This window comes from Tachypleus tridentatus, chromosome 3, assembly GCF_004210375.1.
Source record: "Tachypleus tridentatus isolate NWPU-2018 chromosome 3, ASM421037v1, whole genome shotgun sequence".
NCBI classification, from domain to species: Eukaryota; Metazoa; Arthropoda; class Merostomata; order Xiphosura; family Limulidae; genus Tachypleus; species Tachypleus tridentatus.
In genome coordinates, this window is record NC_134827.1 from 9,276,896 (window position 1) to 9,301,876 (window position 24,981).

At 33.9% G+C, this 24,981-nt stretch overlaps 1 protein-coding gene and 1 long non-coding RNA gene across 17 annotated transcripts in view; one reads left to right on the forward strand and one right to left on the reverse strand.

The window, feature by feature from the left end:
- LOC143246310 (uncharacterized) overlaps window positions 1–21,342 on the reverse strand; it is a 219,730-nt gene extending 198,388 nt beyond the window's left edge. For 9 of the 16 annotated variants that reach the window (XM_076492817.1, XM_076492819.1, XM_076492818.1 and 6 more), the window contains exons 1-2: window positions 20,681–21,340; window positions 8,295–8,463 (exon numbers count right to left, since the gene is read on the reverse strand). In XM_076492817.1, coding sequence (XP_076348932.1) covers window positions 8,295–8,463; window positions 20,681–21,094 — 583 coding nt within the window. In that variant the 5' untranslated portion in view covers window positions 21,095–21,340. Of the gene's footprint in view, window positions 1–8,294; window positions 8,464–20,680 lie in introns of all 16 variants that reach the window. The other 7 variants (XR_013025909.1, XM_076492811.1, XM_076492814.1 and 4 more) reach the window with 2 other exon arrangements.
- On the forward strand, window positions 2,741–14,355 carry LOC143246312 (uncharacterized). Its single transcript, XR_013025912.1, has 2 exons — window positions 2,741–2,874; window positions 13,887–14,355. It is a non-coding gene; the product is annotated as an uncharacterized LOC143246312 (long non-coding RNA).
- Window positions 21,343–24,981: the final 3,639 nt, after the last annotated feature.

Genomic DNA, 24,981 nt, shown 5'->3' on the forward strand with positions numbered 1-24,981 from the left:
GATGATTTTCAGTTCCCCTCTAATTAGTGGCTAGCTTTGGTCAGAAGTTACAATTAATTACTGTGTGTGTAGGTATTATTTTATTGATTAAATGTAATTATTATTTGAACATATTGCTATAAATCTTTTCTTTTTTATTATGGTATTTGAAACAAAGATTTAATACAACTAATCAGCTACTGTAAATGTATCAAAAATTATAGGCACATTTGTCTTCCTTTCTTAAGAACTGAAAACCGAAACACAGCAATATTCGAACTTACATTACTGTTTCACTAACGTATCTTTATGTATGATATTTGAGATCCATTAGTGAAGTATATTCCTTAATGTTTACTTCTATCTCAGTGGTTCTCTGGGTGGCCCTGTGATAAAATTGTAACTGTTTCTAACTTTAAACTACTGATCACAGAGAAAGCAGCCAATCAGAGGCAACGTACCACTTCCCATTCACATTAAAGAATTGACTGTGACACGTGTAACGCACCCACAACTTAAACGCGGAGAATATCTTATAGTATCGCATGGATTAGTTTTTTTTTTATTATTTCGAGCAGAGCTACACGAGAGCTTTCTACGCTAGCCATCTCTAATTTAGCAGTGTAAGACAAGTGGGAAGGCAGCTAGTCATCACCACCAACCGCTAACTCTTGGGCTACTCTTTTACCAATGAATAGTGGGATTAACTGTCAAATTATAACGCACCCACGGCTGAAAGGGCAAGCATGTTTGGTGCAACGGGGATTCGAACCCCCGACCTTCAGATTACGAGTCGAGCGCCTTTACCACCTGACTATGCCGGGTCACCGCATGGATTAGAACCAGGTTTAATAGCTCAGAAATCCACATTCTACCAAAAGACCAATTCAGTGATGTCGAGAAGCCCACTTGTTGAGAAATTTATATGCAAAAACGGCTCGTTTGGGTTGAGAAAATATTTTACATATTTACATATAAAAGACCAATTCGTGCACTTGTTATAAATACAAACTGCAAATAAATGTCCAGATAAATCAAGTAAATCTATTATCACATGATAATACCATGTGACATAAATTTTGTTTCTGGATAGTTTTGTTTTGTTTGTTTGGGAATTTCGCACAAAGCTACTCGAGGGCTATCTGTGCTAGCCGTCCCTAATTTAGCAGTGTAAGACTAGAGGGAAGGCAGCTAGTCATCACCACCCACTGCCAACTCTTGGGCTACTCTTTTACCAACGAATAGTGGGATTGACCGTCACATTATACACCCCCACGGCTGGGAGGGCGAGCATGTTTAGCGCGACGCGGGCGCGAACCCGCGACCCTCGGATTACGAGTCGCACGCCTTACGCGCTAGGCCATACCGGGCCATTTTCTGGATAGTATTTGTTATTTCATAATTGCTTAGGTTGTAAAAATACAGAAAATGTCCATTATTCTCTTCAAACTTTGCTTTTGTGACCTGAATAATGATTAGAAATTAACCTATTTTCTATGTAAAAGCGGGCATATTTGCACATTTTCATTTATATAAGGTCTGAATGAAACAACATATGAATCAAGATTTACATGTATTTATACTAAAGTTATACAAAAATGAACAAAAATGTTTAGAAGTGAGTAGTTTTTCGAGATTTGTGACTGTAATGTAAATCACTTTCATGTATCAGCCCCCAAATATAGTCTCCCATCATGTTTTCATTATACGCAACCAGGTCACAAAAGCAGAGTTTGAAGAGAAAAATAGGTCTTTTCCATTTTCTTTAGGTATAAGCAATTGGAAAATAACACTTTCTGCCCAGGAACAATCAAAAGTAACAATTTTGTTACATAGTGTAATATCGCGTACTTGATAAGAATGAACAGAGATTTGAGTCCAGTTCTTCTCAATTTTTACCTTTAAAAAAATTAAACGTAATTAAATAGCAAGGCCACCTATCTCGTTTTCATTCCTACATGGAGGAAAATGTCTCAAGAACAATAACTGGAACATAACTAAAACAATAAGAAGAAAGCTCATTACATTTAAAAATCTGTTTCTGCTATATAAACAGTCCAACCATAAACTTCAGTTTGGGTCAGCAATTAAAAGAGAAACAAACATGATATTTATCTATTAAGGTTTTTAAAACATGTCCAACTTTATTATATTTGCTAAACCATTTACACTCAAATATTTCTTTGTTATTAAGACTATTTCTTTTTCAAAATTACCAATAGTATATTTACATAAACGATTACACCCCCCTCCAATGGTTTGGCAGAAAGTTTGAAAACTTATAATATTAAAGATCAGGTTTAGATACCGGTGATGGGCAGAGCACAAATAGCCCGTTGTATAGCTTTATAGTTTATTGTATAACAATAAACAAATAATTGTATATATTTTGTAAATTGTCATATTTCAGTCTTATTTTACACTTGTATAATCTTAGCAAACAGATTTTTTTTTAATATATTTACTCTTCAATTTATTTCTACCTAATATTTATTCTGAGTTATTTTCTACTTTACTACGATGTAAATTAACTTAGAGGCTCTTCGGAATGTTTTACTTGTTTGAATAGTCAGAGCTTTAATGAAGCGTTACGTAACCTAGTATAAGTTAAAGAATGTAGCTCTTCGTAGTAATTAATTGTAAACTCGTCGTGGGAAGAACAGAAGCCTGTCGACCCCAGAAAATAGTTCCCACACTAAATAAATGAACTTAATGGGGAAATTGCCGTGGAATCAATCGCTAGACTAGCAAGTTTGTTTTTTTTTCGCTGTACATTTCCTTATCTTCACTTTCGACTTCCTCTGGGGTTTGTACTGTAACTGACATCTTCAGTGAAGATTGAAACGAGATCAGGTTTGTACTGTAACTGACATCTTCGGTGAAGATTGGAACGAGGTCAGTGCAAGGCGTCGGTCTTTTTGCTTTTAACCAAACGCTGACAAATAGATTAGACAAACATAAATATTTGGTTTGAAAGCTTTACTTTGTGTGAATACCTTTATGTTTCGATTTGTAAAACAAATAACGTCACGAGTTCGTATATCTGAAGATCATCTAAAGTATTTCCCAAAAGAAGTTAAAACCTTTGTTTATGTTTTGTTGTTGTATTTTTATTTATGGACTTAGGTACGCTCTTTACCAATTCGGTGTATCGGTGGCATGCTGGGAAGAAGTTAATTTCAGATAGTTCATTGTGTAGTTTTGAGCTTAACAACAAACAACAAACCAAAATTCCACGCTTGTAAAATTATTTGAGTCTTTTTTGTTTATTTTTATATCAATATGTATCGAACAAATGGTACGGTTGTAGCCAAAACAAGAAAAGGGCAAAAAGGAAAAAAATGCAATATTTTCTATTTACAGAGTTTATTCATTATGCTTACATATGCTTACCACCCTTTTCCGAACTTAGAAAAAAAAATGTCGAATTTTTAACCTTATCCTGCACGTTATGTGTCACTTTATTAGTTTACAAAATTTCGTTCAGCAGGTATGCCTACTTCTGCTTATAGAACTACGTAAAGTTTGTTGTTGTTTTTTTTCCGGAAAGTTTTAGCATTTTTAGCACCCCTAGTCTTTGTGCAGAAATAACGAAAGGTTGGTGCAAGTATTCTTTTTAACAGTTCAGAATGCACAGTTGTTGTGCATATGGGAAATGAGCTTTAACGGCTTTCCACATTACACACTGCTAAAGGTAGTAACTGTAATAAATGAGCGCCAATCAAACGATGGAGTGAAAGCTTGCAATACGAGGACCTAGCGACCGCGAAGAGCGTGATTCTTATTTTATATCTCGCAATTTTTTCCCCAGTATGAAGTATTAAATTTAATAAAAATAAAAGACACCATCCGCCCCTTCAACTGGTCACTCTCGTTACTAAGCTCATTTCGAATAGCTCAGTTGAGAACAAGAATGTCATCCGGTGTTATGCTGCTTTCGGTTCTTTCTCATCCTGTGTAACTCATGTTTCGGGTTCTTTCTCATCCTGTGTAACTGCTGCTTTCTCTCATTTTTAAAAGTAACGCACTTTCCAATCCCAGATAATATACTTCATAGCATGTATCGTGTTACCAATATTCTAATTTGCACATCAATTCTTTGTTTGAGGGGAATTTTTTAAAGGTTTTGTTGAAGAATAATAATTACAGTGTTGTGCTTTGGGTTGATGTAACACACAAGAACACGCGAAATCCCATCAAAAAAGCTTGAATGAAAAAAACAACAAGAGTCTACGTATGCTAAAACAGTGGATGACCTTATAAACACAGCAAGATGACCTAACTTGGCTTTACCCACATTGCAACAGTTTATTAACATGCAATGAAACTCAATTTATATTCAACGTATATCCTAATTCACTATATCACATTTTGTTCATTATAACTCAATTATGATTTTTAGCACAATTAAGAGTCAAGCTAAATGTGCATTAAATGTGCAGCACATGAGTAAATTAATGCAATGTGAATAATGTTGTGTTTATGATATATCACCTATTTGAGCTAAAATAGACTTTTCGTTTGTTTGTTTTTTTTCGTTCAAGCGTTTTTCGGGTTGATAAACTATCGTATTATTTTACGCTTTGATAATTTTAACGTGTGTAAAGAAAGAGAAAACTAAAACATAAACCGAGGTTTTATTTTTAACGGATGCTATTTCAGTGTAACTTATCAGGAAAACACTTTTTACAATATTGATAAGTTAATTACATTAGCGTAATGTGTTTTAAATGTATTTTGCTAATTAGTGTTTCAAATTCTAATACTGATAACTATCCTGTCGCTTCCCTTTAATATTCCTGAGGTATCCAGATGTGACAGCTATCGATATAGAGCTAATATGTGAGTGACCTACTCAAACACAAAATAAGCAACATAATCAGTTAATGTGATTACCTGACGCCTGGTATTTCATAACGTGTTTTAATAAAAACTTGGACAATATGTCTTAATTTTTAAATTTCTCAGATCGAAAAACTAATCCATATTTAACTGCAGGTGACTTTACAAAAAAATGCATGTATATAATTATAAACTGTAATGTATGCATAAAACAGCATTTCAAAATTTAATGTATTTACTATATTATCCAGCCTAATTCTTTTGTGAATACACTCTTTAATAGATGACTTTATTTGTTTTGATTATTTCAAAGATACGTCGAAGCCCTTGAGAAGGGTTGATTGATTAACAAAATGGAAACCATGATACATTTGATTGTTTTGATAATATCACATAATTATCATGTGATCCTTACTTAATCTTCTTAACTTTAGAAGAATGTTGCAGTTTAATATTTCTTCGTACTTTCTGTCCAATTGGAATAAGTTAAACATAATAATTTAGTGATTGGTATATCTGAAGATTTGGCACAAGCAAGGGAAAGTAAACTTCTCTCATACTTAACATTTGTATAAATGTATTTCGCATTTCGTTGGAGTTAAAACATATGAGTATTATATATACAGGGCGATAAAAATTCCCTATGACAGGGATTACCAAGTTTTCTCAACAAAAGATCTCCATAAAGTTTTGCACCCTGAATGAGGTTTCCCTCCAATGACTCAATACATAATGAGCACCTCAACAGTAGTAGGTATTGTGTGTAACTGTTACCAATTTCCTGTTGTACCCAGTTTGAGTACCTCAACAGTAGTGGGTATTGTGTGTAACTGCTGCCACTATTCTGTTGTCCCCAGTTTAAGTACCTCAAAAGTAGTGGATATTGTATGTAACTGCTGCGACTTTCCTGTTGTCCCCAGTGTGAGTACCTCAACAGTAGTGGGTATTGTGCGCAACTGCTGCGACTTTCCTGTTGTCCCCAGTTTGGGAATCCTTCTTTATAGGATAATAACAGATAAAACTGGTCCAGATTCCAGTTGTGTAATAATCCTATCAGTTCTTTTTCTTCTTCTGTTGTCTTTTCCTGTTTCAAATGGAGTTGCTGATTGGTTCGTCTTATTTTGTGTGAATGATCATGCCCGAACTGACTATAGAAACTGTCTAAACCTTATCACAAGAAATGAGCTAAAGATGATGATACATGAATTATTTTATGAGGACTGTTTGTGTTGCTTTTATAACTGAGTTCCGAAACTTTAAACAAACCAAACTTTCACTTTGCGCAAACATGACTCATATAAGGCTATATGTAGATGGTTCAAAAGAAAATATAATAGTCACAAATAATTTATTTACACTTAAACCTAAGAATTTAGCATTATGTTGTATTATCTATTATAATTTTGCAAAAATGAAGAGCATAACCATTAACAATGAAACCGGAAACAAACAAAATCACAAAATATCTGAAACAAATCGTACGAATGATGACTTAGACCTGTTTAGTATCTATGGTTGACTATCCCATCAAGACGTAACCCTATGTTAATTTCAGTAGATAAAAACAACGCTGATATTTTTGAGTAATTACAATTAATTTACGCGATATGGACATAGAATATATAATTATTCTTTGTTTGTTTGTTTCTGAATTTCGAGCAAAGCTACACGAGGACTATCTGCGCTAGCCGTCCCTAATTTAGTAGTGTAAGACGAGAGGGAAGACAATTAGTCATCACCACCCACCGCCAATTCTTGGGCTTCTCTTTTACCAACGAATAGTAGGACTGACCGTCACATTATAACGCCCCCACGGCTGAAAGGGCGAGCATGTTTGGTGCAACCGGAATTCGAACCCGCGACCCTCAAATTACGAGTCGAACGCCTTAACCCATCTGGCCATGCCGGGCCTAATATATTATGAACAAAGGAAAAGTATAAAGATAATGATTTATAATTAACTTTAAGAAAGGTATGTGTATTCAAAACTATTTGTAAAGGTCAAAAGGAAAAAAACGTTTTAACATCAAGAAACCTACCCAAAAAGTACGGACTTTTAGTTTTGTTAGCAGATTTCAGCAAACGTAAGCTCTTCGAGGTATGGTTACTCAGGAAGGCAAAATGAACCGTTTTTTTTTTTTTAATATATGAATAGATTTCATTTAATTATTTTTCTTTCTTTGTGGGTTTATAATTAATTAATCTCGATAATTTTTGATCCGAAATCCTATGAGTGTTTGCAAAAGTGTATTGTGAGGGGCTGAAATGGATGTATGTAATTAGTTTTTTGTATACTTTGTTTTCGTTGATCAACCACTCGTGAATGGGAAGGAAAAGCAGCTTTTGTTATTAAAACGAACAATCCTTCAACCTCAGAGTCAACATGCTGTCTGCCTGTTCACACAGTCCGCCCACGTCATTTTCGCTTCACCAAACATTCAATACTTTCCACATAAAAACACCACGTGTTTTAATACTTCACCTATTCTGTTTAATTGTTTATATACAGTAAGCCAGCCAGTTGGTTGTTGGCGGTCCACTGTCATGGAGTTTGAACTGTCACGCGAACTTCGTTCAGTCTCTGTTGCTGTAAGTTTGTTGCTCCGGATACTCCTATACTTTGTGACTCAGTAAATTTCAATAGAGCTGTGTCGTCTTTGTTCGGATCTTCGATATTGTTAACAGCTTGACAACACTGCTGAGTCATACTATGCCGCCTTCAATCAGTACAATCTTAGTGGTGTCATGTCGAGATCAATCTCTCTTTGTCATGATGCTAAAATGAACATTTTACATCCACATGACTTCGTTCTGATGTATATATATATATTTCGTTTTGTTCAGGTTTAACGCCATCTGTTTCGCTTATAACGTTGATGAATTGCTTGTATTCCGTGAAAGGATGCTAAATTGTGGCATGAATAGGTTGAAAAAGGAAAGGAAAGGAAAAAAAAATCACTGTTTTCTTTTGGTTCAGCAGGCTGACGTCCTGTCTTTATATTCACAATTTTTTATTCTAAAAACAAAGCAGTGAACAATCTAGTTACCACAGCTGAAATATACTAATTCAGAAAAGATTAAAGTTTTGCCTTGACCAAGTATACAATGACTTTCGTTATAAGAATAGCGGGATTTATGAGTACTTAAGTCATAAGGATTTTATTAAATCATATTTCTTCGATACTAGTTACACATGTTCAACTAATTTTTATTTTCATTATCTCTCTTAATCTTCAGACACACAAGAGCCAAAATAGATGAAAGCAGCCAAACCGTTTTAACAATCTAACCCGAAACCTCCGCGGTTAATAAAAGTAGAAACGAAGCTTTTTCGCAAGGGAAAACAAACGCATAAAAAAAACAAAAATGGTGACTTGTAGAAACGTATTATTGAGAGCAAATTCCACGACAATGACGTTTGAGCTAAAGTAAAATGTTGTTAAAAATGAGAGAAGAAAAAAACTATTACTTACCTGGCTCACCAGCAGGGCAAATACACTCAGCCGATGCTAGTTCTGTACTTATCTTCTTTGAAGTTGGAAAATACTTGTCCGTGTCTGGTTTTGTCCACTCTGAACCTTTTAAAAACGGTTGTATATCTCTTTTCATACGAGTGGGTCCTGACGTGAGTTGCTCCGTGTGCTAAACACCAAGGAACATAATAACGTTTAACCAAAAAAAGGCAATATTTGAAGTCAATTTATGAGTTGTGATGATGCTATGGAAGATTACATCAAACACACAAGTTGAAAGAACACACTAAAATCTTTTAACTACTTGTAAATCGTGAGGCTTTAAGAGCTACTTTTTTTTTACTGTTTTATGTCGTCTATATTTCTCTACTTCCGTGCCAGGTTTATGCGTTGTTTCGTTTCGTTTCGTTTCTTTGTTTTAGCGCAATGCTAAATAATGAACTATCCGCATTCTTTTTATCACGGAAACTTGCACCTTGAATTTTAGAGTTGTAAGTCGTAAATTCCCCACCGACCATAGGCAGACCTTATACAGTATCAACATGGCAACATTTTCATCCGTTTATATGTTGTTTATTTACTAAAGTATGGTTAATAAAATATAAAATAAGGATTATTTTAAGGCATAAAAGGCTCTTATGTTTTTCATTCTCATGTCTTACTTTCTGTAATTTCACGTAGAATCAAACATACAACTAACTGCCATATTTTAAAATTTAGTTAAATATTTATTTTAACAACACTGCCAATAGAGAGACAGTTGACATTAAAATGGTTTTCAAGGATCGTAAAACGTTTTCATATGCACACTGAATACAAAATACTTCGTTTGGAGTCACGTTATATGAATTACAATTAGTTTTACCTTCAACAGAAATTCATTATTAATCTTATAACTTTATTCAAAGGCGTTGAATTACATTGGATAATCAACGAGTATTAGTTTTTTCATTAATTAACTATAATGTTTAAGTATTTTTCATAAATTTAGATTTTTTATAAAGTACTTATCAGCATGTCTATGATCTAATGAGAAGTACTTTAGTAGAAATATGTTCTAAATGTAGTATAACTTATAAGCATAGTTTGTAGTTGGTCTTTACTTTGCCTGACCTTTTAACGTCTCCCATAAATTCTGATCACAGGTACGTTTCACAGAAAAAGTTAAGTGTATGGTGTATTCTAAAGATTAGTTATTTTAAAATTTTGTTACAAACTAGAATGATTTTTTATCTTTTATAACCTATTATACAAGTCTAATTCTGAATGTCAGCCTGATACGTCGCATCTGAAAATTGTAATTTAATTACCGTCAAATTTTTCTCTGCAAAGTTATCTATTTGTTCAAGCAATCTGAAACATAATATTCCATAAGGTAAATTGACAGTTATACCTCAACATGGATTCGCTTTGATTGTCAAACCTAATTCATAGAGCTTGGGTGTGAGTGTATAATTTGTTTGGTACAGTTTCACCTTTTCCCCTAATAATGGTTTTGGAACAATTTTCTCCTAGAGCTGAAAATTTACCTTCAGCTTTGTTTTATATTACAAACAATTTGTACAACAATATTTTTTTTCCATTGTAGTTACTTTAGAAGAATCACTTGTTGAATGAATATTTTGTTATAAGAGAGGTAAAATATTTTTTTCAAAACCCACATTGTGTTGAAGAGAAAGAACAAACACCAGCCATGTATTCTCATGACGGCTGGTATGGCTATTATCACTTTAATTAACATAAAGTACAAAACAATTCGCGATCTTCTTAGGTACTTTATTTTAATTAGCGTGTTAATACCCATACCAGACGTCATGAGAATACATTTTACTTCAAGTGGGTTTCTCGTCATCACGAAATACCAGCCGTGTTGTTTTCAGAAACATACATTAAACACATATTTAGGGAAATGACATGAAGAAAACTTACAAATAATCTGTTGTTCTTAAATATACAGAACCTAAAAACCTTTTAAATTTTGTTTTCTTAGTTTTTTACAAACGTAAGATTCTTTTTGCAAATAAAAACAGCCTGGTTTGACGGAAAAGACTTAAGCTTTTACTATCGGAATTTTAACTTCTGAGTTACGCAATCGACTCATAATCCGAGGTTCGCGAGTTTGAATCCCCACCACACCAAACATGCTTGCCCTTTAAGCCGTGGGGGCGTTATAATGTTACGGTCAATTCCACTATTTGTTTGTAAAACAGTAGTCCAAGAATTGGCGGTAGGTAGTAATGACTAGTCACCTTCCCTCTGATCTTACACTGCTACATTAGGGACGGCTAGCGCAGATAGCTCTCGTGTAGCTTTGCGCAAAATTCAAAAACAAATAAGCAGTTACTACTAGCTGAACTATATTTCTCTTCTAAACTAACTGAGTTTAGGATTCTACAAATATTAAAATCTTGTCTGACTACTTATCAAGTATTTAAAATTATTCTCAGAATATATGTGACAATCTTTAAGAATTCCAAGGAGGCTTCAGTAACATCAAGCACGTGTTTTTCTTGTTGTGACTAAGTCAGTAAAAACTTACATTGTAAAATTTTAACTGTGTCTTTCATATTTATTTTGCCCTTGATAAAATTTGCTGATTGGTAGAACAGAAACTAACCAGTGTAGTTCATAATTATAAGCTCTTTTGCAATGGTTAGCTATATATTTATCGTTTAGTTAGCTCTGGTACCTCAATATATTATTTAGACACGTAGAAACTAGAATAATACGCTTAATAATTTCATTTACTTAATGAACAAAACAACATTTCTTAGTTTCGTATTGCGTGACAAGGTAAGTCATCTGATCGTAAATGTGTGGAATTTTTCTTAATGTCAACGTATCTTCTTTTTATATTGTTAAGATACGTTGGTGCTCTATTTTGTTAAGGTATGTTATTGTTGTTGTATATTGTTAATGTATGTTGTTGTTTTTCTTCTGAGAGCATGTCATTATTCTATATTGTTAAAGTGAATTTTTGAAATATATTGTTAAAAGTGTATCATTAAGGTATAGTGTATTAAGAAATAAATTTGAAATCCAATTCACCACTCGACCGACCACTCATCCCCGGATTATACCGATTGGGAAGATTACATCCCTCATTAGCAACCCTCAACATGAACAAATCGAACACATCAAAACCAGACTTTATGTAGTGCTGGTGTGCAAACTCATGTACAGTGTTTTGAAATGTCTGTTACACACACATAACCTATACTTATACAGATAATTTCAAAAACACGTAAAATTGATGCTACTAATTTATTTCTGTGAATTATCTACCTAGTTTATGACTAGATGATATTTCAAAACACCGTACATATTATTAAAGTATGTTTTTGCTCTATTTTTTAAGGTCTGATATTGATTATCCTATGTTGTTGTTTTATGTAATTTTTGCTAATAGTAATATAATTCTCTACATTTTACTTTTGTTGTTGTTGTTTCAACTTGTTCACCTATGTTTATCCTGTAACACAATTGTTAACAATAATATTCTTGTTGCGTTTGTTATTCTAAGTATAAACATCATTTCCTAGTTTTTGTTTATTATTAATCAATACCACTGTTTATATTTATGTCGTTTGCTAATAGTAATGTCTTCATTTACATATTAAACCTTTCTAATTATACATTACCCCTCGTTGTTGTTCAGAATGTGCTGCATTTCCTTCTTAATCGCTTAAACTTTTCGTTTTTTCAAACAAATTTCTGATACGTTCTTGCTATGTCTCTGTAATCAATATAACTTTTATTAAGAAAGCGAGAATTACGAATTTGAAGAAAAAAATGTATTGAGAAATCCAAAGATAGAAATGAGTAGTGTTACTTTTATATGTTCCTGAAATAATACACAGGTAAGTATGCACACATAATCATGTATTGATGTACATTTGTGTTTTCTGTAGCTGGATATATATGGGAATTATGCAAAAGAGTTATGCAAACTCAAACAAATTGCACGAAAAAGAATGAATTCATACAAATTCGCCTTGACAAATGAGAGAAATCAACCTGAATTTGAAATTTGTTTTTCCTTCAAAGCTTACCATGATAATCGTAAAACTTTCCAAAGAAGAGATAAATACTAATGAGAAGCCTTTGCATTCGATATTCCAAACAGTCAAGTGCATTTTCAACAAAACGGAAAGAGGAGTCGTCGAGCTTCGTCGAACTCATATTATAAGCTTGATCTTTAATACTTTTGAAAAATAGCTCATTTAGTTATGAAATGCATAAGATTATATCCAGGAAAGTATAACGAGCAATGAGAATTACAAATGGTTTCAGGCATAAAATTTATCACTAGTAGGCAAAAGATCTTACGGGATCGAGGCTAGGATTTTAGAGGAACTTATTTGAAGTACCTACAATTAGTGTGCTATAAGCATGAACAAATAAGGGACTAATAACCAGTGAAGGATATTAAGGAGAAATCTCTTCAAATGTTTTAGGTTATAAAAACTCGGATTACAAATAAACATTAGAAACGATAAGTAACTAATTAGCAAAGAGGGATTATTATAATCTATACTTCGATAATACTGGAATGTTCTTTTGTAAGTTATCATATATAATAATTAATTTTAAAACGTAGCCCACTGTTCGTAAAACACATTATTTTTTTTGAAAAAGTCTTTAAGAAGGGTATCACATTAAAACAACTTAAGACTAGCTCACTTATGAACTTAATGCCAGTAAACTGATAAATTAAGAAAAAATTACTTCCACTTAATAAGATACATTGGTTGCAGCATGATGCCCTCTTTGGAATATATAACAGGGCATGAATCATGTAAACCACTTTTCAAGGAAACAACAAATCCTATATCAAAGTAGATAACATAAAATGGGGCTCAGTTGAATCGAACGTATTGTGTACTAAAGAGAAGGAAACAAAGAAGACTCATAGGTTTAAAACCAATGTATTGGATTAGGGATGCCATGAGATATACATTTCTAGTAATGTATCTTTAAAAAAGGTTGGATATTACCACATTTTAGCTATTCTTTGTTTAGAAAATAGTGTACTCTAAACAAACTAGAGTTGCTGGATCAAACGAGTCGAGAAATAACGACACAGAGCTTGCACAAGTTAACAAATACTTAGGTACAAAAATAGTATAACAGAATAAATCTATTTATCTCATTCTTCTGTTGGGTAGATAAACATTCTTAGCAGAGCTAAAATGTATTCGCCAATAAAGACATTCAGTTCAAAATGGATTTAGTTAACGATGAGACAGCAAGAGACTTAAAAAACTTCTAAAGGTTCAAGAACTTGCAATTGGAACAAAAGACGATGTACTATAGAATAAAGAATTTAGGATTAGTTGGTTATCACTTTAAGCTTTTGATTTAAGCCTACTTCGAAAGACAGCTGCAAGAGCTTTGTTTCTAAAGGAATTAATGTTGTTTTTATAATATAAGTAACTAAGTTTATACATAACAAAAAAGGTATCGTTGTTTACGTTTTGTCTCTAATCTCAAGTTTAGTAACTGCAACGCTGCAATTATACCAGAATTACAGTTAACTTGGTTGATAATTTGGTATTTTTTACCTGAATGGTATCTTGTGTGACACACCAGGTCAGGTCAGAAAAAAACCCGAGATTCGAGTGAAGCTCGTCTGAATTTGAAATGGATAACCAGACTGGGGGAAACAAATCAACAGCATCCGTCACCTACGTATCTTCACTCAACCGAATAACAAGACTGACTATCACGATTTTAACGCTCTCACAACTAAAACTGGGGAATGTGATCAATGACATATCGTGTCTTGAACCTTAGACCTTTTCATCCATAGCTGGACATGTTAACCATTAGGCTACACATTGCCCTACTTAATAATGTGAGATATAGCAAGAAATACATAAGAATCGTTGTTTTCTTGCTTTTTACTATTGTACGATTCACCTTAAAATGATTGTCTCAAACGTTTATAATTCAATGGTTCATTTAAATATGCTGCTGTAATAACACTAGTGTTGCTTGAAATGTACTTATAAAACATTTTGCTTGTATTCCTTAAACATTAGTAAAGGTCCGTTCGTGACAGACTGTATTGCTTGTTTTCCTATGGTTTTGCGCACCCAGGTGACACAGCGGGGTGTCTGCTGACTTACAAAGCTAGATATTTGATTTTGACACTCGTGGTGTCAGGTAGCTCATTGTGTACTTTTTGTGCTTCACTGCAGAAAAACAACAAATTCGATGTTTGTTTTCTCCTGAAATCAACTGACAGTATTTTTAATAGTGTTTCTAATCTTAATTTTTATCAAAATATTCGCGTATTTCGTACTTATTAAAGTACAAGTTTCAAAACAGACAAGATAAAACAACTTTAACCATTGTTTTTTAGTTGACGCTACTTTCGACTGAATTATAGTAAGACACTTGAGCTGCATATTGAGAACTCACATGAAACTCTAGACTTTAATTGAATATTAGTTCTTTCTTGTTATTTTCAAACTCATATTTTGTATTCTTCTTGCCGATCCTTAAATATTAATCGCCTTGTAAACTTAGTTTTTTCATTTTATTTTTAATTAATTACTATACAAGCGAATTGTTCCTCTGTGAAACAGCAATAACTTTATGGACTTGCAATGCTGAAATCCGAGACTCGATTTCCATGATGTAGAGAGTGCAGATAACCCATTGTTCAGATTTGCACGAAGAAAACAACAACAATAACAACAAGAATGGACAGAAAAATTATCTATGTATGTCTGCTGGTTCAATAAATAAAACTTCACGTAATTTGACTTATACAACCAAAACACTGTAAACACATTGTTCTTAAAATTAATGATATATTACTCTACCTTTTCTCGGTCTCTTATACACACATGGATAACCAATCTTTATTAGCACTGTTAATACAGACCCAGTATAAACAATATCATTATTCTACACAGTTAAATATGCTTACTTCATTATTTTGTACAGGGTTGGCTCTGTTTGATTTTGAAAAAATATTGCTGTTAATTCCTTATTGAGTAAAGAGTGGTTGTTATGGTGGTGCTTGCACACTGCAAGATCCGAGGTTTGCTTCGTAACACCACTGAAGATTCTCCAAAGATGCAAAACATGGCGCCACGAGCAACTTATTTATTATCTCTACACATTTCGTACTATTTGACAATGCAATGTCGCAGAGAAGAGTTTATGATGGTATATGTCATAGATCTTTCCATAGAAGGACATTCGTAAAGCGAGATTGATTGGAGATGTGCAGTTACAGGATGCAACATGTAGACGCAGGAAGCCTTTATTGCTATCTTTAGAAACTAAAAACTCGCACAGCAGAACATTTAGAACAGTAACTACTCAGGGCTAATTCACGTATCCGCAAAATAAAGATTATGTTATGAAAGGGAGCCTTCCAACCCAAAATTCTATTGCGAAAAAGCTAGATAACCTTTTAATATAATTAACAAAGTAGCAAAGGACGATATGAAGTAGGCAAAGGCTTATAAGCCTAAAGATGATTAACTTTCAACTATAATTCAATATAAACAACTGTTTTTGTGATAAAAAATAAGAAAGAAACATCATTTGATACATACCTGTTGTAGTTTGCATTACTGTTCCAACTGACTCTTTCTTTTGTCTTAAAAGCCGAGTTTATATATAATGGAAGGCGTATGGAAAGATTATGAACATATGTAGCGTAAAACTAACCTTTCTTCCCTTTTAGAAGTTTTTTTAATAGAACCTGAAGTGTTGACGACGACCGATGATGAAAGAAGTTCTAAGAAACTGGAACTGTTTCATTAAAAGTGCAAATAACATTCACGAGAATTTTTAAATATTAACATGGGCTTGGCAAGCCCCGGTGGTTAGGAGCCTAACTTGTAATCTGAAGGTCGCAAGTTCGAATCCCTGTCATACCAAACATGCTCGCCGTTTCAGCAGTAGAGGCAATATAATGTTGTTGGTCAATCCCACTATTCGCTGGTAAAAAGAGCAGCCCAGTTGTTCGTGGATGGTGATGACTAGCTGAATTCTCTTTATTCTTGTTTCTCGCTAGTACAGCGGTAAGTCTACGGATTTACAACGATAAAATCAGGGGTTCGATTCCCCTCAGTTGACTCAGCAGATAGTCCGATGTGGCTTTGCTATAAGAAAATACACACACACACTCTATTCTTACACTGATAAATTAGGGATGGCTAACGCAGATAGCCTTCGTATAGCTTTTCGTGAAATTCAAAAAACAAATATTACCATATTCTTATCAATTATATGTTTATATTATTTACACATAGTACCAGGCTCAGTTGTTTTTGGATACAATCCATTATAGAAAATTAGGATATCAATTTAGTTTTATGAAAACAAAGAAACTATATTATGTTTCACAACAACTCCAAGTTTCATACAGTCAGTTCCTGAGTCGAGATTATCTAAAATTTACTTTCTCACCTCAAACAAAACCGTTTTGCTTTAATGAAATGAAAATATACAAAGATCTTTCTATTAATAAAATTCAAATATTTTAACATAACATAATGTTTTGGGACAACATGAGAACTATTGGTCTTGGCTATTTAATCCCCTAAGCTAAACCAAAATGATTAATAAATAAAATTTAAACAATTAAAATCTGCCTTTATCATTCATATATTTATCAAACACTCCCTTAAACTCACTTAAATTTACTGTTTACACAACATCCGAAGGTTTTGTTTGTTTTGTTTTTGAATTTCGCACAAAGCTACACGAGAACTATCTGTGTTAACCGTCCCTAATTTAGCAGTGTAAAGCTAGAGGGAAGGCAGCTAGTCATCACCACCCACCGCCAACTCTTGGGCTACTCTTTTACCAACGAATAGTGGGATTGACCGTGACATTATAACGCCCCCACGGCTGGGAGGGCGAGCATGTTTGGCGCGACGGGGATGCGAATCCGCGACCCTCAGATTACGAGTCGCACGTCTTCATACGCTTGGCCATGCCGGGCCTACATCCGAAAGCAACTCATTCCAAACGCCAACTACCCTGTTAAAAACCAAAGTTGTTTTAGCTGTAGATGACCTTTGTCCTGCTAAAATTTAGACTTGTGTCCTTCAGCCCTACTATTCTCACTGTAAAGTATGAAGAAGCGATGATGTGTCAACACTATCAATTATATTTACAATCTTAAACACTTTCATTCGATCCCCAACACATACTCTTTTTTTTCAAAAGAAAACAATTTAAAAAATTTCAACCTATCCTCGTATAACAACCTCTCAATCCCTGACATGATTCTAGTAACCCTTCTCTGGACTCTTTGCAACAATTAAGTGTCTTTCCTAAGGTAAGGGGCCCAATACCGAACACAATATTCCAAATGTGGCCTAACCAGTAAGTAATCTGTATAATGAAATTTTAACCTCTTTAGACTTGCATTTAGTACTTAGAGATGACGTAAGAGACTGATCAACCATTACTCCAAGATTCTTTTCATTTATGACACTGTTAAGGTTATTTCCATCCAAATTATACTTACAATTCAAATTATGGATACCGACATGCAATGTCTTGCATTTATTATAATTAAAACCATCTGTCATTTATTTGCCCAGTTCACTAAATGATATAATTTATTTTGTAAATCAGTAGCATCCTCTTTACAGCTTTCAACACCCAGGACTTTAACATCATCTGCAAATTTAAATAACGTATTGACTCTTCTTTCATATATGTCATAGATATAAATTTAAAACAGTAAAGGTTCTAAGACTAAGTCCTTAAGTGCCCCACTTTTGACATAAATCCAATTTTATAGAGCTGCATTTATGACAACCCTCTATTTCTTCCATCCAACGACTCTTCTATCCAATTTGCTAACTTATCCTCCACACCTTTATAAATATTTTTTTCAATCCTTTTATGTGGCGCCTTGTCAAATGCTTTCTGAGAATCCAGATACACCAAATCTACACTCTTACCCTCGTCTACATAAGCAGTAACCTTTCCAAAAAATGTCAAAACATGTGTAAAACAATATTTTATCTTAGCGAAACCATGTTTCGCTCTCCAATAAAATTCTACACTTTGTCAAATGACTTTGCAAAGTATTTTTTTCAGAATTTTCGACTTTTCCTACAACTGATGTAAAACTAATGGGTCTATAATCTCTGGGACAATCTTTATCACTTCCCTTGAAAATATAAACAACATTAATTAACTTCTATTCCTCGCGTACCTTCCCAGGTCAAAAGTAATGCAGTATTCTTGTTTGAAATTATTTCCATCTGTCAAATATTCAAAATGTGGAATACTGCTTAAATCTTTGTCAGTAAAAACCGAATAAACATCAAAGTTTAATAACCAAGCCATTCCAAAAGCATCAGATACTAGACTTTCTTTATCATCCATAAAGGGTCTCACCTCTATCAAAACATTTTAATTATCCTTAACGTATTTCTAAAATCATTACTGTTAATTTTTACCTATTCAACCAACTTTTTCTCATATATCCTTTTTGATGTCATATTTTTCCATTTGACCAACGTTATTGATCTTCTAAATCTGTCATCATGCCAATCAAGTTAAAGTTCGTTGTGCTTTTTTTATTTTATCTCCTACTCTTTTTGAGTCAACCTGTTTTTTTTTACTTGCAGCTACTTTTATCTTTAAAGATTGTCTACATGTAATCAATGTATCTAATTAACTCAGCTGCTCAATTCACAAAAGATAATTATTGTCGCATCCTTTCAAAACTTGCTTTTTTGAAATTTGTAACCAAAATATCATTATTCTTGAACTCCATATGCAGCAAAACGTCAAACCCAACACGGCAATGATCACTTGCACCCAGATGTTCCCCAATCTCCACCCTCTCAATCATTTCTATATTTTGAGGATGTTTGTAAAGTATCACATTCATAGTAGCAAACAATTTATTTATATCTAGAGGTCCATACGTAGTCAAGAAAGTCATTCTTTCATTTTCGAATATTTGATGTTACAATTACTCGTTGTCAAAAGTGCTCCCACTGATACACTCTTTAAATTATGAAGATATGATAATGATAGTTTGGAGATGTATCTTATAAATGTGAACGAACACTATTTACATATAAAGTTATTTACGAACTATCAGTGAGTTTCGAACGAGAACATCTCAGGCAAATGTAATGTAAACTTTCAGCCCTTACAGAATTTTGATTTTTGTTCCATTGCATTTTTGTAAGACATAAAATGAAGCCCATTTTTTTTCCATTTTAAACACGTAAAACTATTTGTCCTGTTCGTTAATAATACTCATAGTTTATGATTAATTTTTCATCAAAGCTTGTGAAAGTTTTTACAATGCAGAGATATCATGCATTTATAATGATATTATACACATGGCCAATGAAAAATATCTGTCAACTGTTACAAATAATTCTGCTACACATGAACTTCATGGCATAATAAAGAACACACAATCAGGTCAATTAATCAACAGGAGCAATTACGACAATAACATTCCATCGCGTGGTAATCAAGTTACCCTTTTAGATATATTGTTGCTCTTTGCTGTCATGAAATCTGAAAGAGAAGACAAGACGCCATCCATAGTTCGCAGGAAGAGTTAATTTGGCGAAATAGCCTTAACGGCAACGTTAGTAGGTTACATTGTGATACCAGTACATGATGCTAATAGACCCGTTTAATCTCGGTTAACTGCAACAGCTTGAAAGTAAATTATAATTCCTTCTTGTTGAGGGCGTTTCCTTTCTATGTTTGCAGTCGCATGACCAATCTATTGTTTGAGACACAAAACGTGTGCACAAGATTGCCTTTGAAAACAATCATAGACAAAACTGCCTTTGATCTTTCAAATCGTGTTCAACATTACCTTGAACCTTGTGGTATCAATATAATCCTGCACAAGTGCAAAGATAGGCTCTTGTTGTCGTATCTTAATTAAGTGCAAAGTTACACACTGCACTGTACGCGCTCTGTAAAGTGCAGGGAATCGAACCTCGAATTTTAGCTTTGCAATTTACTGTTGATTCAATGGAAGACATAAATTTGAACTACATCTTAGGAATAATTATTATTTTACTTAACATTTGTATATATCTTTTTTTAAATTTTACAGACAATGAAGTATAGAAACAGTGTATAAAATGTAATTGTAAAATCAAAATACGATTATTTAGAATTAATTATTTAACATTGTATAAAGGAATGGAATGAGAATTGTTATCGGGACATGAGTTAAACAGCTGCGTTTAAAAAATAAAGTTCCGTTTAGTAACACTTTATAGAGATTTCTCTCCTAGAATGGAAGCTCTTCTTTTATGACAAATTTTACTTATTAATCTTTATACATCTGGTTCGTAAACAGCGAACATTGTCGAAAGTTGAAAGGTGCTACGTTTATGGTTACTCACCTTTTTCACCATGTCGTTTAATTCTACTTGTTTGCTCAGGTGTTGCACCTCCAATTGTCTATATTTGATCTCCAGCGAATAGAGACGTTCCTCCACGCGAAAGAGTCTAAAACCAAAGAGACAAGAAAGGCTTATAGACACTACACACAGAATCCAAAGCAATACTGTAGTGCCTTTCAGGCACCGACAAGGTCTCTCTTGAGTTTTGTGTCTTGATGTTTCAATATCCAGGTTCTGACTGTTATCCTGTTCACCACATTTTGTATCTTGATGAAGTTTCTGATGTTGTTGTTGCTCGTGAAGAGAAAACAAGGAGGTTCTGGACGTTGGGATTGAGTTCACTATCATGTTTCTATTTTGCTCAGGAATGCCACAATTTTTATGTTGTCCCTGATTTTCTTTAATACCCCCCATGGTAGGTCTTTTTCTTCTAAGTTTTTTTTTTCTTTTTTACCTTAGTAGCTTCTTACCGAGCCTTTCTCCAGCAGAGTCGTTTAGTAAATTGTAATATCCAAGGCAATTTGATAGGAAAGCTGGCACGTTGACGTTGTCACGAGGTAATGTGTTCTCTTTCGCCACACGGGCACGAGACGCGAAGCACCTTTTGCGAGCACCCATCGGCTTGCTGCATTAGCTAAAACTAAACTGACGGTTTCGCTCTCAAAAACCTGTCTTAAAACGCGCACGCGAACGTCAAGCGCACGCAGCTTGTAAAGGCAAGTTCATTATTCAAAAGATGGTATACGCAGCAGGCATTGTTTGCCGGTTGATGTCCACAACGATTAACACATCAGAGGTTACCAACAGTTCCGCCATCTCGCAGCAGTCCAATTAATCGATAAACATAAGCTAACCTGTACAGTTCAGACTAACGTATAGAATTATCCTAATTGTAACAATAATGAATTTTTTTATCCACCTTCTATATGTATTATAAAGTTAATGTTGTGTGTGTGTGTGTGCTTGTTTTAGCGTAAGACTACAATATAGGCTATTTGCGCTCTGTCCATCACTGAAAGTGGAACCCCAAATTTTAGCGTTATAAGTCTATCAACTTTCTGCTGGCTAAACAGAATATTATAAAGTTAATATTTTCTTTGTTTTTATCCGATTGCATATTTTTAACTAAAATCCCATTTCGAATAACCTCAAATTTTTATTTAATTTTATTTTTAGTTCGAAATATTTCAGTCATATTTTTTTAATTTTTTCGAACAGAATTACTTCGATTTAGCTTTGAGGGTTTGCGTCTCTTTCCTTATTAGTGAATATTTGCTCTAACAGTAAAATTGCCGAATTTGCCGTTTAAAAAAATTGAAAACTAGTATGACTTTTTCAATCGAAAAGGTATCTCGGATTTCTCTCATAAAAAAGTTTTTGTTACGTTAAGAGTCGAAACAAAAAAAAAAAGGAAAATAAGAAAATTCGGTGTAATCTTAAAATTATAAGCTGACATAAGTCACCTTGATAAGGATTAGAAACGTGACCAGTTTATGAAAATCTCGGCTGGGAGCTCTCATCTTCAAATTTCAGGTTCTAGAATAACATATTTTCTCCTTTCATTTAGGTTTGAGAGTCTATTAAAGCTGCTAAAGAAACAACCTATTGCATAAATTCTCTCAGTGGTAAATACAACCTATTATCGTGATAATCAACGCAGAGTGTCCTGTCGCAGTTTGAATGACCTTATTAAAATCCCGTCGCGCCAAACAAGCTCGCCCTTTCAGCCGTGGGGGCGTTATAATGTAAGGTCAATCCCACTATTCGTTGGTAAAAGAGTAGCCCAAGAGTTGGCGGTGGGTGGTGATGACTAGCTGCCTTCCCTCTAGTCTTTCACTGCTAAATTAGGGACGGCTAGCACAGATAGCCCTCGAGTAGCTTTGTGCGAAATTCAAAAAAACAAACAAACAAACCTTATTAAAATACGAGTTTGTTTATTCTGAATTTCACTTAAAGTTACGTCAGAGCTATCTGCTCTAGCCATCTCTAATTTAGCAATGTAGGGCTAGAGGGAAGGCGGCTAGTCATCACCACCCACTGCCAATTCTTGGGCTACTCTTTTACCAACGAATAGTGGGATTGACCTTAACATTATAACGCCCCCACGGCTGAAAAGGCGAGCATGTTTGGTGTGAAAGGAATTCGAAACCGCGACCCTCAGATTACAAGTCGATCGCCGTAACCACCCGACCTTGCCGGACTCGAGAATATGAAAATTGTGAATAAGAATTATACTTGTGTGCGCGTACTACTGTAGCTCATACTAACCATCTGCCAAATACCAAAATAACATTGCACGATTCGTATTTATTATTTCATTCATCTAGTTATTCCGTTTTATGTTATTTCTGTTTGTTTATGTTGAATAAGTAATCCCAATCTCACCTATTCAAAGATAAAATAACATAACAATAGCTCACGTTTGGTTTAACATCTTGAAAAAACCGTGATTGGCTGAAAGATTGGTTTGGTTTTGAATTTCACGCAAAGCCACACGAGGTTTATTTGAACTAGCCGTCCCTAATTTAGCAGTGTAAGACCAGAGAGAAAGCAGCTAATCATAACCATCCGCCGCCAACTCTTGAGCTACTCTTTTACCAACGAATAGTGCGATTGACCATCACTTTCTAACGCCCGTATGGTATGTTTGGTGTGACGGGGATTCGAACCCGCAACCCTCAAATTACGAGTCGAGTACCTTAACCGTCTGGTTATGCCGAGCCTGTCTGAAAAAGACGTTGTTTGATTACAAAATAAAACCATTCCAGCCTTAAGCATCAAAGACACTAAATTTCTTGATGAAATAATCCTCTTCTGGCCTTCGTCAGAAATATCTTATTGCAACGATGGTATGATTTATCACAACGATTTTCTAAGGCGCCTTTATATGCCTGCTCTTATTAAGGTCAATAGTTGCGTCCGCGAAAGGCGTTAACTCGCTCTCAGTCGATATCTATATTAGCGTATTTAAATGATGTTTGCGTAAATCTTTGAACTCTTTCCCACATAATATAATTTATAATAATGTGATTTAACAGTCATATTTATCATGCCAGTGCATATTTATTTACCAGCCTTTTATTACTAACACTTGTACCCATGAAAGGCGTTAATTTGCCCTATATATATCTATAAGTTAGCGTACTCAAATACTGTTTCTGTAAGTATTGAACCTTCCTGATTTAGTGTAATTTATGATGATGTGATTTAAATGTGTAAAAAAAAAAAAAAAAGAAACTCGAGCCAAATACCTATTTATGGAATTTTACCCTTGATTCACATAAACTGTATGGCAATCATTGACTATTTGGTTTATTAGATTCATCCCCACTAAAGACTGAGCCAAACTGCTAATACACAAAGAATAAAAGCGATTTTATAACATCACCACTGTTCATGTATTTTTTACAAATAAGTACTCAAGTGATATGGGCATAAAACGCACGATAGTTTTACTACCTCTGAGATAAGACAGATATGCAAAAAAAAATATCACGGATAACTTTCATTTATCTAAGTTTTATTAGCTCCATAAAAAGGGGTGATGAGTATGTTTGGTATGCATTACATACCCTTTCCTAAAGTGCACTTAGCATTCATCAAAAGATCTTTATGTAATCAGAGTTATGAAGTGTTTGAAATGATATATAAAATCTCTGTCCATTTCAAACAACATGGAATCGCACATATTCCAACAATTTTGACCACCATAAATCCTTCTATTTTTACTTGATGTTTCCTGTTTATGGGATATATGTAGTTTTAATAAACACAAAAAACAATTTGTGCAATGCAACATTAGAACGTCTCTTTTTTTTTTTTTTTTGTCACCCAAGGTCTGGTGGTTAAAGTGCTCAATTTGTTGGTTGCGGGATAGAATCCTCTTACCTTACATGTACAATTGTTCAACTGTGGCGTTTAATTCCGTTGTTTGTTTCTAAAGAATAACCAACAGTTGGTTTTTTTATTAATTGTCTTCCCTTTAATCTATTACTTGAAAATTAGGGACAGCAAGGGAAAAAAACCAACAAAGAAACTTTTGAGTTTTAGAAAAAAAATAAAATTATTAAATCAATTTATTGGTTGTGTATTATTTTGACTGAAATCACAAACTGTGTTTCACAACTCCTTTGGGTAATGTTCACCTCCTCTCAAGAGACAAATATAGTGAAAAATTTATCTCGAATGAGAAAAGTCTTCTTAATTTTTCATGAAATGTTTGATGTGTTTTGATGAGTCCAATAAAATCATGACTCATAACAAGGTTCAGTGTTTTATACTTACCTGACAGAATCAAAACT